The sequence below is a fragment of the Strongylocentrotus purpuratus genome, unplaced genomic scaffold (genome assembly GCF_000002235.5).
Source record: "Strongylocentrotus purpuratus isolate Spur 01 unplaced genomic scaffold, Spur_5.0 spur5_scaffold_18, whole genome shotgun sequence".
NCBI lineage: Eukaryota > Metazoa > Echinodermata > Echinoidea > Camarodonta > Strongylocentrotidae > Strongylocentrotus > Strongylocentrotus purpuratus.
Window position 1 is genome coordinate 11,828,338 of NW_022145603.1, and position 13,588 is coordinate 11,841,925.

Here is a 13,588-nt window from a genome sequence, read left to right on the forward strand (position 1 = left end):
TTTGTACCATGACTGGCGATGTGAGAGCCCTATATGAATGAATAATATTATTATTAGACGGGGCCTCTACTAAATGTTCCGTCCAAGGAATAAAGAGTTTCCCCCGAATCCCAGCCTGCATCGAGAACAGAGGGGATGGGTCTCGCTTACACACAACGAGAAACATTTTTCGTCTGCTCTAATCATGCACATCAATAAAATAAATCACAATACACAATTGACTATTGCCCATGCTTTATTTGTATCGTTTGAAGTCCAAGCAATGTGAGAAAAATAAATCATAATGAAGGCTTGTTCAGATATGGCGCTGTAAAAGGACTTGCGTGTATTTACTGAGCTTTATATTATAAGATTCAGAAAATGGGGAGCGTATTACAGTTAACATCCACACACACACACACACACACACACACACGCATACACAAAAAATCCGCAGTTTTGCCTCGCCATATCGGAACGAACCTTTATAGATACAACGATTCACTGATCATACAAAGTAGACATATAATTGAATTTGGCTAATTGGAAGACTAACAGTATTTATTCTATAGAGGCAGGGGAATAGCGTGTATCCAGCCATTGAGGGGGCACAGAGTTAATGATCTGGGGGGGGGGCGGGGAGATCCGAATAGTTTGATGTTAAAGATGTCAGATAATGATAATGTCAGATGGATTGGGGTAGATTGTAGTTTTATGTGCACATTCACCTCTTCCCTTTTGTATGTGTTCGGGTATTTCACCAAAAATAAAACTACTCTTTTACCTTAGGATTTAACGTAAAAGATTCATGAAATAGCACTAACTACCATGATCTATGAATATGTGTCCTTTTTAACGCTGTCTACAATAATTCTTAAAATATTGCGGGTAATCTTCTTCAAATTACTGTTCGAAATCGCCTGTCTATTTTACTCAAGTATTATAAGAGAATATAAAATACTGTTACATTTTACAATTCCACTTTGGCCTGTTCGTCAGACGGAAATCCATTATCCTTGATGATTTGGGTGTAGGTGAGCGCCGAATTCTTGGCGCGTCGAGTACGCGCAGGATCGTTGAAATCAACGTGGTACAAACCGAAGCGTTCGCTGACTCCAGAAGCCCATTCAAAGTTGTCGAGCAAAGTCCAAGCGAAATACCCCTGCAGGTTGACACCATCAATTTTGGAAGCTGAGGAAAATATTTAGACTTTATGGTAAAATAGTACTCACGAAATAGTACATGCAGTCAATTTTTACAATAAAATTATAGCAATACAAAGACACGAGAGCTACCGCATGGCGAATAAGGAAAAAAAGCAATTAAGAGTATGACAGCCTTTTGACAGGCATATTTTGTTATATTATCTCCGTTTGAGAATTGACAGCTCGGTTGCGTTTTGATAAAGCAAATATTGACTGCTTATTGTTCAGGTCTCGGTGATCGATCTCCAGACTGTAGTATGCTCATCAACTTTGTCACATGACACAGTAAAGTTTCGAAATCACCTCAGGCAAAAGTTTTAACCTTGCCCCACAAAGCAGTTAATATGTGTTTACTAACACTACTACTATCATTATTATCATCGATATTCAATATGTATATCTTATTCTGAAGTATTATATGATACTCATGTTTACACGTATTCAAATATGTTATTCAGAGATTAATTTCCAATAAAATGGCCCGTCGGAGGGTTCAAAAACAATAGTGAAAAAAAATATTATTATTATTGTTATTCTAACGTTTGTATTATTATTATCACTGTCATTTTTATCATCATATCATACAAATAAAATTCTTGTTTACCTTTGAGAGCTTCATTGATATACGATCGGTAGTACTTGGTTCTCAATTCATCATCCAGGTTCAGGGCCCCGTCTGGCTCAGATACACCGTTCTCTGTGACGTAGATGGGTACGTCACCATAGTTATTCTTGATCCAATTTAGAAGACGACGGAAACCCCATGGAACAACCTGAATATTGAAGGGAAACAATTCGAATTTTTTTTTTTTACGAAATTAGAAGAAATTATAAAACTTGAATAATACTATTGCGAAGTATGTGTTAATCCCCTGTCTCCTAAACACGCCACTCCGTCACATTGGCAGAGATTATTCTAAAATTAGAACTTCTCCATGTTTAAGAAATGTGTGGATATTTGGGGATCATTTTTTCATTTTGTACAAGTGCTATCTATAAAGTGGTCCGGGCTTTATTTTGTCAAAAATAAAGGGTTAGGGAAAGGATAAGGTTGGCCTTTATAGTGGGACTAGGGTGGAAGTTAGAGATACGATTAGTGTTGGAAGCTGACAAGAAGCAAGTGTCGCAATTGTCGTACCAACGTCCCATTCAAACAGTAATTGAAAATATGAAGTTTAACTAAACAAGTTCCAAAGATCACAAAAGCAGTCTTGTATCTGATGTCGGTCATTCAACATCATCACTATAATTTATAGTCATTATCATTTCATTAAAGCCAGCAATTAACCTCCCACGAAGGGTTGCTGAATATCGCTCCACGATGACACTCCCTTCTTCTTCATCCACTTCGTTTTGCATCTTAAGCATCCTCCTCATTTAGACCAACATCACTGCTTTCTTTCTTCACCATATCTTTCCATGAAATCTTTGGCCTTCATTTCCATCTAATGTCATCCACTTCCAGATCCCACGTTCATTTCACAGTTTCATCTTCCCATTCCAATCCGCGTCTTTTTACCAATTCCACCATAACTCCTTCCAGACACAACATTTTAATGAGCTTACCTGTGTTCTTTCGTTCATTATTCCTAAGTATCATTTGAGGGGTCCACAGTTGTACAAGCATTGCTTTAGTTGACCCCTCTGTTTTCAAAATGTATTCCTAAATTGTTGTAAATGTATATAATTGATTTGTAAAGTTTTTGAAACATAAATAAGTTGAATTTAATTATCTTCATTAGTTTAAAGATATCAATATATAAAAGGCATAGGCCTACCTTTAGCCATTCAGAGGCAGCTTGTGGCCAGACCGGATCGGAGCTGAATTCCGCCTGGAAATCATCATACACGGTAGGTATGGGGTTGAATTCAGGTTTCTTGTAGGCAACAAATCTACATGGTGACAAGAACATGCAACATCTTCAACCGACTTTTTTCAGAACAAAAAACTGTTAAACCAGTAAGTGATTTAGCTTGACGGCTTCCCTCAGGCTTTTTCCTAATATCTCAGTCACAACATCAAACTGACTCAGGGCCGTCTTGACTACATATACAAGCAGAACAAATATTGACATTTTTTTAGACCCTTCGTTCGAGTTTAAATTTTCCCAGAAAATACTAGTGTTCGGCTGGTGCCACCCCCCCCCCCCCCACAAACATAGCACCCCCAGGCACATATTAACTGGTTACCTTGTTGAGTAGTGGGTGATTCTCTCTCTCTCTCTCTCTCTCTCCCTCCCTATCTTTTTCCATCCCACTTGGGCATGCACAACTGACTGGTTACCTTGTCGAGTAGGGGTTGAGACTCTCTCTCTCTCTCTGTCTGTCTGTCTCTATAATAAACCACCCTATATCTTTATGAGTAGTGGTTGGGTCTCTCTCTCCCTCCTTATCTCTTTCCATCCCACTTGGGCATGCATAACTGACTAGTTAGACTTACCTTGTTGAGTAGTGGTTGAGACCAAAGAAGTCGGCTGTACCCTTGATGAGCTGCTGCTCTTCAGGAGTGAATGAAGGCATACGGGTCACAGTAAGACCTTGAGCACGACTCATGTTCCCTACCACAGCCTTGACGAGCTCCGGATAGTCTCCTACAACCAAATTTCAAATCATATATTTCAAATTCAAAATCCAAATACAAATCCGAATATAGTTGAAAAAAGAGACACGATACACAATAAGACAATGGGCATGACTCAGTATCCCTACTATACAACCTTGATGTGCTCCGTATAGTCTCCTACAACCAAATTCAAATTCAAATTTAAATTCAAATTCAATTTAAATTCAAATTCAGATTCAATTCAAATTCAAATTCAAATTCAATTTTACTTGAGTGGTATTTGAATTGAACTTCATAATTTAATTCAAATTCAAATTTCAAACCCAAATCCAAATCCAAATATATTTGAACAAAAGAAGAGAACGCGACATAGAGCTTGAGCGTGACCTCAATTACGTTCTCTTCTACATACTTGATGAGCTCCGGACAGTCTCCTACAACCGAATTCGAATTTTAAATTAAATTCAAATTTGAAATGTTTAATGTTCAAATTCAAATTCCGATTTCAATTCAAATTCAAATTTAAACTCAAATTCAAATTCAAATTCAAATTCGAATTTAAATGTCAGATTCTAATTCAAATGTTATATTAAAAAAAATATTTCGAATTCAAGTTCAAAATTCAACGAATTATACATGGCTCGTCTCTAATATTATGTTACCTGTTTAGTTATGATGCAAACATATTAGTGTATGTTGCTGGGTTGAAACGTTTGCGATCAGCTTAAAAAAATGGCACCTGGCCGAAGTAATAAATCCGATAACCGGGGAAATAATAGGAATAACTACTTTGTAAAGCGCTTAGAAATATAACTACATGTATTATTACTAGCAGCTTTTGTTATATGTATCATAATCGTCATTACTAGTTTCATTATCATTATCATAATGATCCGGTCCTCCCCCAACCCCGCCCTTGTGATGCCGATGCCCCATTCTAAACCCATACGTTTTGTGATACAAACCGTTTCCAAAGATGGGATTCGCCATGGAGCCGAGTTCAAACAGCCTCATCCTCTCCGCCGCCTCAACATCGGCCTGATTCTCTGGGTCGGCCGGCTCTGACCAGAACGAGTTGAAGACGATGGAAATTTTCCCGCCCTGTGTTGCGCGGTACTTCTGATCGTACGTATGCCACGCACGCGCATGTGCCTTCAGCATGGTGTGTACGACGCGGTAGGTTCCGTAGCCCGGGCGCGTCTTTCCCGGTGCGAATATGCCTGCCTCGTACCCCTGGATAGCGATCACTTTGGGCTCGTTGATTGTAAACCAAATCTTCACCTAAAGACATATTTGTTAAAACACACACACAAAGAAAAGTAATAACAGTAATGGAAAGTGGTTATATCGCATAAGAATTCGAACAATTATGTACGCGCTTTACTTTAAAAAAAAAATCATTGACATACATTGTATCAGTACATACATTAGAATACACCACGGGTGGCCAACCTGCGGCCCGCGAGGTTTTCTGGTGCGGCCCGCGAAGCATTGTTAAAGTAATTATAAAAATAGCTCATTTAATGTAATGCGGCCCGCATATCAGCGATGAAATGGGGTAAAACATGTAGACACAGCTATCTCTATTTCCATAATTTGTTTTCATCATTCACAACATATTGACTCGTTACTTGGTTGATACAAAACTCCTCAAATTTCCTCTCATTACATTACATTAACGACATTAACATCATTCGCCGTGTTATAGGGTTAATTTCAGTTTGTAATTTCCGCACGCAGTAACGTTTGAGCATTTTGTGAACAAATGGTGTGAATCGAGAAATGTGTTTGAAATGCCATACTTGTCTTGAAACTTACAACCCTTTTCTCCCGAATTTTCTCATGAATCTTAATTGTAAACTGGATAGTCCCCTTCCCTCTCCCGCCCCCCCCCCCCCCACTCAGTGTTATTTAGGGTACGCATATTATGCTCGTTCCCTCTTTTTGAAAGCACCCCCTATCCGAGGACTGCCAACATTTCCGAACCCCCCTTTCGCGGGCTTTTCGCGGGCTTTTCCTGCCTTAGAGACCCCCCTAAATCAGGAAAAAATGCTCTATATACCCCCCTAAATTCGGAATAATTTCTCAGGAGTCCAAAGAGATGAGAGAAAAAACGAGAAAAAAAAACCCTTTTTAAAGAAATCTCCGGGTGAAAAGTCAAATACACCCCTTTTTTTACAATTCTCGGGCCGGACTTTGTCGCACGAAAAGTACCCCTTTACCGGACATTTTGGCAACACGCATGCGGTTATTCCGACCCCTGAGTGGGGGGGGGGGGGGCGGGTTCCCTCTACACCGCGTTCAATGAGATGTACAGTGTACAACTAATAAAGTTAGGATATTCTTTCTGCTGTGTCCTTGATTTTGTATGAAATAACAACTACTATGGCATCGACTTCGAGATCTGCGAAGAAAAGAAAGATTTGAATGAAGGAAGATTGGTCTCTGAAGTATTTCTTCATAGAAGAGAAAGGTAAACCACTTCGCCTCACTTGTCACCAGAGTATGCAATGAAGGTTAACAACATAGCAGAAAAGTGCAAGCCCCAGCCAGGAGTCACACTAAAAAAGTTAACCTGATTTTTCACACTGATTTTGTTGTTTGCTTGGTTTTGGGGGAAAATTGGAGGTGTGTACACGTATTGCATGGTGTGTGTGTGTGGGAGGGGGGGGGAGACCACCTACGGCCCGCCAAGTTATGCCAATTGTTAGATGTGGCCCGCGAGCTTTAAAAGGTTGGCCACCCGTGGAATACACGAATAAAGAAGAGCGATTCAACCAGACAATAATAACATAACAGGCGCGCAGCCAGATGGGGGGGGGGGAGCGGGGGGGCGGTCGCCCCCCCCCCCCCCCCCCAACAAAAGAGAGAGAGAGAGAGAGAGAGAGAGAGAGAAAGAAGAAAGGAAGAGGACGTAGGAAGAAAAAGGATTAAGAGTCGACAACGGTACAACGAATCGTATTCCCCCCCCCCCCCGAAAAAAAAAGAGAGAGAGAGAGAGAGAAAGAAGAAAGGGAGAGGACGTAGGAAGAAAAAGGATTAAGAGTCGAGAACGGTACAAAGAATCGTCTTCTTTCTCTAATAATTTAATGAAACGTCACAGCTTCCGCGCTTCGCGCGGAAGGGTGGCAAACTGAATTTAGACAATGATTAACAGTCGAGAATAATACAACGAATCGTCTTCTTTCTTTAATAATTTGATGAAACGTCAAGGCTTCCGCGCTTCGCGCGGGAGGGGCGGGGAAACACTGAATTCAGATAAAGATTAAGAGTCGAGAACGGTACAAAGAATCGTCTTCTTTCTCTAATAATTTAATGAAACGTCGAAGCTTTCGCGCTTCGCAAGGGAGGGTGGAAACTCCCTTCCTCCCCCCCCCCTCCTCCCTGCACCCACACCCCTATGGAGCGCGCTACGCGCTTTGTAAGAGATTCGCACGCTTCGCGTGCTCACTCCCGCCCCCCTAAAACAAAATCCTGGCTACGCGCTTGTAACATAATGCAAGCAATATTTACGTACGTGTGAAAAATAGCCTTTATTGTGCGAAATGCACATACCACTTGTAACACTTGTAGAAGTTATCTGTCCACAAAACCAACTAACCAATCAACCACTATTTTACTTAGGGAATGTTGTGGATGTCATATTAAAGGTAATACAAAGTTTTGGTTTGGGGTCGTGAATTTGGTTCAAATGAACATATTGGAAGCATATGCGATTCTACAATATTCACTGATCGTTGTCGCGGTTGAAATCGACTCTAAAGTTATGAAATTGTAAATAATAAACACTTTATGTTGTATAGCTCCCTCTCAAGGTCAATATATTAATTAAACTGTAAACTAGGCGTTGTGGCGTGCGCCTGTAATCCAGCTAAAAAGTGGAAGTTACAAACTGATTCAGCCGAGGACGCAGGTTCGAAATTGAGTCACGTCTTTCGGATGGTGACGTTTAAAGGTCGGTCCCAGACGTAAATAATCATATCTGATTGATACACGTCTGCAAAAACCCAATACACACACACACACACACACTGTAAAACAATGTTTCTTGACTAAAATCGGCCGATTAGATATTCCCGTTCGGAAATTATATACCACAACTACATATTCTGAGATTTTCATGGTCGCAGCTACCATTGTACGGCAGTAGGAGCTATTTGAAATTTATCAACATTTACCGGGAGCACCGGTTAATCCTTATATTCAATTTTTCTCGAAATCAAAAGTGTTTAAGGGGCTAAAATTTCTAGTGATTTTAATACATCCACAAGGGCATCGACATATATCAAAATAGTAAAGAATCACTATCCACCCATTTTTCAAAATGTCCCAAAACTTTGTAATACCTTTAAAGGGTTGTGGATAATAGTATTTCTTATGGTTCTGCAACTTCCGCCCTCGTTTCGATATTCTACTTTATATATTTTTCCGATCTGTTTTCATCATGACGTCTTTTTTGTTTAAAGATCCGATGGTACCCTCCCCCCCCCCCCCCATCCATCCGACGCAGTCTATTACTGAGTCAGAAGAGGCCATGGCTGCTTTGAAAATCGTCATGATATCCAAGAGTAATATCATCATTTTCATTTGCCTATTAATCAATCAATAATAATGATTGTTTTTTAATCTTTTTTCTTGCCCCCAGCCCCATCAGATTTATCAATTCTCCACTGACGGAGGAGTAGATACCATATGATTTAAGACAGTAATGTGATGACTAGTGGTGTCGCGAGAGCATTTTGAATAATGCGGAAGGGGGGTCCGACCGAATTTGCGGAACAGCGACAAAAATGAAAAAAGGGGCGATGTCGTTAATACTGTGGTATGCCGACAGCCATTACAAAATTCGAATTCGCCGCCAGAAATGTTTAATTAGGGGTGTAGTGGGGAGGGGTGGTATAACTCCAGCAGACCCCTGATGAAGAATTATTCAATACCTTATCGCCGAACTCATTGAAACAAAAATCGGCATAAGCCTGAAAGTAGAGGACCATCATCTCATTTTCCCATCCACCGAGTTCTTCTAACATCTGAGGAAGATCGAAGTGATAGAGGGTAACAGCGGGTTGGATACTAGCTTCTAGGAGGGCATCAATCAGACGGTGGTAGTACTGCACCCCTGCGGGATTCACCTGTATTGGAAAAAAGTATGACATCATTAAGGTATGATGCATGAGCTAGGGTTAAGCTGGAAATCTTTGGCAAGCTACTTCTTACTCTTTTGTGGCCATTCTCGACCCCAGGTGTAGCGAAGAGGTACTTGGCAGGATTTATTCTAGATGCTTTCGAATCTAACTTCTTTGTAATCATTCTAAAGTCCTTTGGAGGATAGAGGATAACAGAGGGTTGGATACCAACGTCATCGACGCAACCCCGCGGGATTCATATATTGGTCTGTTGTTAGAGATTATTGTCGACATTGATGTGTATATAACACGAGAAAATTGCGCTTGAAAAATGATTTCGAACAACGATTTAGGTTTTAGGTACGGAATCACCTCAAAGCAATGACAAGAATGTGTATAGATTTAAAAAAGAGCATATTATTGTATTTTGTCTCACATCTTCCTTTCATTGATTTTGATCTGATTTATTTATATTCACAATTTTATTTCTTTAAATACTTATTTCTGTCTCGTTTAATGGCTTATATTTGTTATACAAAATTCTTTGTAGTTTCACAATTCTCTTTTAGGTTTTAGGTACGGAATCACCTCAAAGCGATAACAAGAATGTGTATAGATTTAAAAAAGAGCATATTATTGTATTTTGTCTCACATCTTCCTTTCATTGATTTTGATCTGATTTATTTATATTCACAATTTTATTTCTTTAAATACTTATTTCTGTCTCGTTTAATGGCTTATATTTGTTATACAAAATTCTTTGTAGTTTCACAATTCTCTTTTAGGTTTTAGGTACGGAATCACCTCAAAGCAATAACAAGAATGTGTATAGATTTAAAAAAGAGCATATTATTGTATTTTGTCTCACATCTTCCTTTCATTGATTTTGATCTGATTTATTTATATTCACAATTTTATTTCTTTAAATACTTATTTCTGTCTCGTTTTATGGCTTATATTTGTTATACAAAATTCTTTGTAGTTTCACAATTCTCTTTTGTGAGAAAAAATTGTGTGTTCAGTTTATATCCTTTCGGAGCGGCTCCTAAGATCATTCGATATTTTGACCCTCATTAAGAGGGGCTACATAACGAAAATCAGGACAGTGAAAATGGACATAATAATATTAATAATTATAACAATAATAATAATATTGCATGAAGCACCTGTTCATTAGATACAAAACGCATAAAATTAATGAGAAAACAAACAAACTAAGAGAACAAAAAACATTATCATACAAAAAAACAAGGAGTATCACAACAATTTAGAAAAGATGTGATTTTAGACACCTCTTGAAAGTTTTGAGAGTATGGCAGTTCTTCTGTACTGGAGTGGGGGGTAAGAAGTTCCGGGTTTGGGGGGCAATTACTGAAATGCCCTATATCACCTATCTGTTTACTGGTTCGAGGGACGGTAATTGTAATATTAGTGACTGATCGTGTAAGCTTGAAACCTGACTTCGATTTAATCTAGCCGTTTAGATAGAGGATGGGTAGGGGTGTGAGTAGGGGTAGGGCGGGGTGTGCTTACCTGATGGGTAAACCCAGTCGGGAATATTCTTGACCAGGAGAGAGAGAATCGATAGTGCGTCAGACCGAGCTCCTTGACCATTTCGACGTCGCGTTCAACGTTATGATAGCTGTCGCAGGCGACGTCGCCATTCTGGTTGTCATATGTCTTTCCAGGGATGTGAGTGAAAGCGTCCCAGATATTTGGTCCTGTGGTGAGGGGTGTAAATTCAATTCAATGCAATTCCTAATAATTTTATTTCCATAACTCAGTCACAACATGAAACAAAAAATGATAAGTAAATACATAATCAAATACAAAAATAGGTAAACGAATAAATAGATAAATAAATAAGTGATAAATAAATAAATATTGAACAATTCATACACAAAAAAGGAAAATAATTTCTAGGTGACAGATATTACAATGCACACATTTTTATATCTTATTAAAAACATACACAAACCCAAAACCGTTTTATAGCATTAAGCATATAAACGCTAAAATCCCTGGGTCCCGTCTTGTAAAGAGTTGCTCCAATCAATAGCATGTTCGCAGTCTCCTATCTCTTATAGTTGCGAATGATATCAACTCTTTATGAGACGGGGCCCTGGGCTAGTATCATATTACATCAAATTTGACTACAATGTAAAGTTTAGATATAAAATATTTCAGTTATCGTCTGGAATGAATGAATCACATCCAATCAGATCCACATCCGCAAATAACTTTATCATGTATTATAATGTTTGAGGAAATTTAGTATTTATGGCAGTTTATCATTTCGTTTTTGAAAATAACAATTTTTATATATATATATATATATATATATATATATATATGTGTGTGTGTGTATTTGCTTATTTATATTTCATTGTCAGAAAAATACTTATTTTACTTTATATTATTATTATCGAAAAACTGTATACTTACATGAATGCAGAAGAAAATCAAATCAAATCAAATGAAATATAACTACCTTTTCCATCCTCATCCCAGGCTCCTTCGATCTGATAGGCTGCCGTAGCGGCACCCCAGATAAATCCCTCGGGGAAAGTTCCGTGGAGAAAGGTGTCGCGTTCGGGATCATTGAAGACATCTTCGAAGACGAACTCCGTCGTCGACGAGGAGATCAAGGTTTGGAATACGACGATCAGGGCGATGAGCATGCCGGGGCGCGCCATGGTTTTCACTTTGATATTTCTAGGTACTGAAGTAGAATTATTGAAACAGAGGTGTTTGAAGGTATATACTGAGAGGGCTACATGCAAACAATCCCTTCTCTCTCTCTCTCTCTCTCTCTCTCTCTCTCTTTCTCTCTCACTCAATCATCCCCCTCTCTCTGCCTTCCTCCCTCTCGCCCTTTCTCTCTCTCTCTCTACATGCTCTGTGCCTCTGTCTCTTTCTCTCTCTCTTTCTTTCTCTACCACATTTTCCGTTTCATTCTCTCATGACTGTAACTACATTTTCTCCACATAAGAAACTTAATCAAAGCTATTCTTCACGGTAATGCACATAAATGAGAATTTGATAAATTTAGCTGGTATTGGAGCCCATAAAGTTCCAACTCGCGACACAAGGTAATGAAACAATGTCATTGTTTTTTTTCGATGGGTATGTTCTTTTTTCGAGTAAAAATGGCACTAAAAGTACTCGTATCATTTTCTGGATAGGGCGTTTTGATTGTACGGCTGTTTTCTTGAGGCATGTCGTTTTCAAAATGTGTTACTCTCCCAACCGTAGACATGCTTGGAGCAGGGAACAAATTGCAGTTTCCCATAAAATTCAGTTGTGTTGACAAAGGGATTATTGCTCTCGTCAACACAGCTGATTGTATATGCAAATGTATCGCTGCTGCAATGTTTGTAACAGTAGTAAATTTGGAAACGACAATGCCTAACGAAAATAGTAGTGGAATCAAAACGCGTTACCCAAAGTGTTATGATCTTGGCATTTTTAAGATCTCTGATTTTGTGGTATCCATCCTAAGATTAATGTGTTTTTTGGGTATATATATGACTCGAGCGCATGCAAATATTTGCGATTTTGTCAATGATGCCCCCACCCCCCCCCCCCCCAAAAAAAAAGATCTAACCGAGCATGCAGACTTCAAATATGCTAGTGCTTACCATGCGTACGCTTCTGAAACTGAACATTTTTCTTCTTTCTCTTGATCTCCCCTCGATATTCTTTTTCCCCCTCTTGTTCTCATTTAAATTCTAACGAGTTTTCTTTATTTCTCACTTCTGTATCAATTCCTCCCCTCCCCCCCCCCCCCCTCTCTCTCTCTCTCTCTCTCTCTCTCTCTCTCCCTCACAACCCCCATCTCTGTACCGTTTCGTTTCATTTTTCATTTATTATCAAATGTTTGAGTTCTTCTAGTTTTAACAATAAGATTATCCACAATATCCCATTTCCCCTCGCTGACACACACACACAAAGTTCTTCCAAAATTCCCAAGCTTCCAATGGCTCGCTTTTACACTGAAATGTATATTCAATCAACAATGCAATCATTTTCAACGAATGGTTCGACAAGGAACAAAATACTTGTTGAAATCAATACAAGCTAGTTAAGCCATGCAATATATTCTCCTAAAGTCATACAAATTATGCTTGAATAAGTGAAGAACTTACCTATCTGCACAGCAACGTGGAAGAGGTTGTCGAAAACTGCATGTGTGATCTATAGACCCAGGTACTTCGTATACGTGAAAATGCTCTTCAGGTATATAGTCTGTACAATCTGCAAATTTTGTTTGTTTGATATCTCTACCTGACTCACAGATTTAAAATGTTTTTGTAAATAAAGACCAGATTTGAAACCTTAGCCGATAGCACAATACAAATAGACTTTGATCTCTGCGTACACCACATGTATAACCACATACTGAATTGTTTAGATTACTTTATGTACGACTGATAAGGCAGCCGGGATCCATTAAATGCAAATATGATTTTGTCTTCAGAGTATTTGACTTAATTCGTTATCTATACAAAAATAATTAATAAATAAGCTGACATATAATATATGACAATGACGGGTCGGCAAGACATTTTTATAATTAAGAAGCGCATATCTGGGAATGTCGGTGAATGTCTTTGAATCAATCGACTAGATCTATTCTTGAGTATCTATTTTTTTTACGAATCTCCGTATGCTCACGTCTCGATTGCGGCGTGGAATCTGTTTAGTTTAGAAGG

General features: G+C 38.8%; 1 protein-coding gene across 1 annotated transcript; it reads right to left on the reverse strand.

Annotated features, from left to right (window-relative positions):
- Positions 1–217: 217 nt before the first annotated feature.
- LOC587236 (cytosolic beta-glucosidase) lies at positions 218–13,132 on the reverse strand. The gene is made up of 9 exons (XM_030989204.1): positions 13,022–13,132; positions 11,365–11,595; positions 10,407–10,594; positions 8,685–8,879; positions 4,713–5,028; positions 3,625–3,775; positions 2,963–3,077; positions 1,789–1,957; positions 218–1,170 (listed from the first exon to the last, which is right to left on the reverse strand). Exons 2-9 carry the CDS (start codon positions 11,567–11,569, stop codon positions 950–952), a joined length of 1,560 nt encoding a protein of 519 aa, XP_030845064.1. The 5' UTR covers positions 11,570–11,595; positions 13,022–13,132; the 3' UTR covers positions 218–949.
- Between the last annotated feature and the right edge of the window lie 456 nt (positions 13,133–13,588).

Excerpts from the sequence above, each read along its gene's own strand:
- LOC587236 (XM_030989204.1), bottom strand. The coding sequence starts at position 11,569 with ATGGCGCGCCCCGGCATGCTCATCGCCCTGATCGTCGTATTCCAAACC. Across the intron at positions 8,880-10,406 it reads CGACTGGGTTTACCCATCAG|GTGAATCCCGCAGGGGTGCA; the intron begins GTAAGCACACCC and ends TTTCCAATACAG. Across the intron at positions 3,776-4,712 it reads GAATCCCATCTTTGGAAACG|GAGACTATCCGGAGCTCGTC; the intron begins GTTTGTATCACA and ends ATTTGGTTGTAG.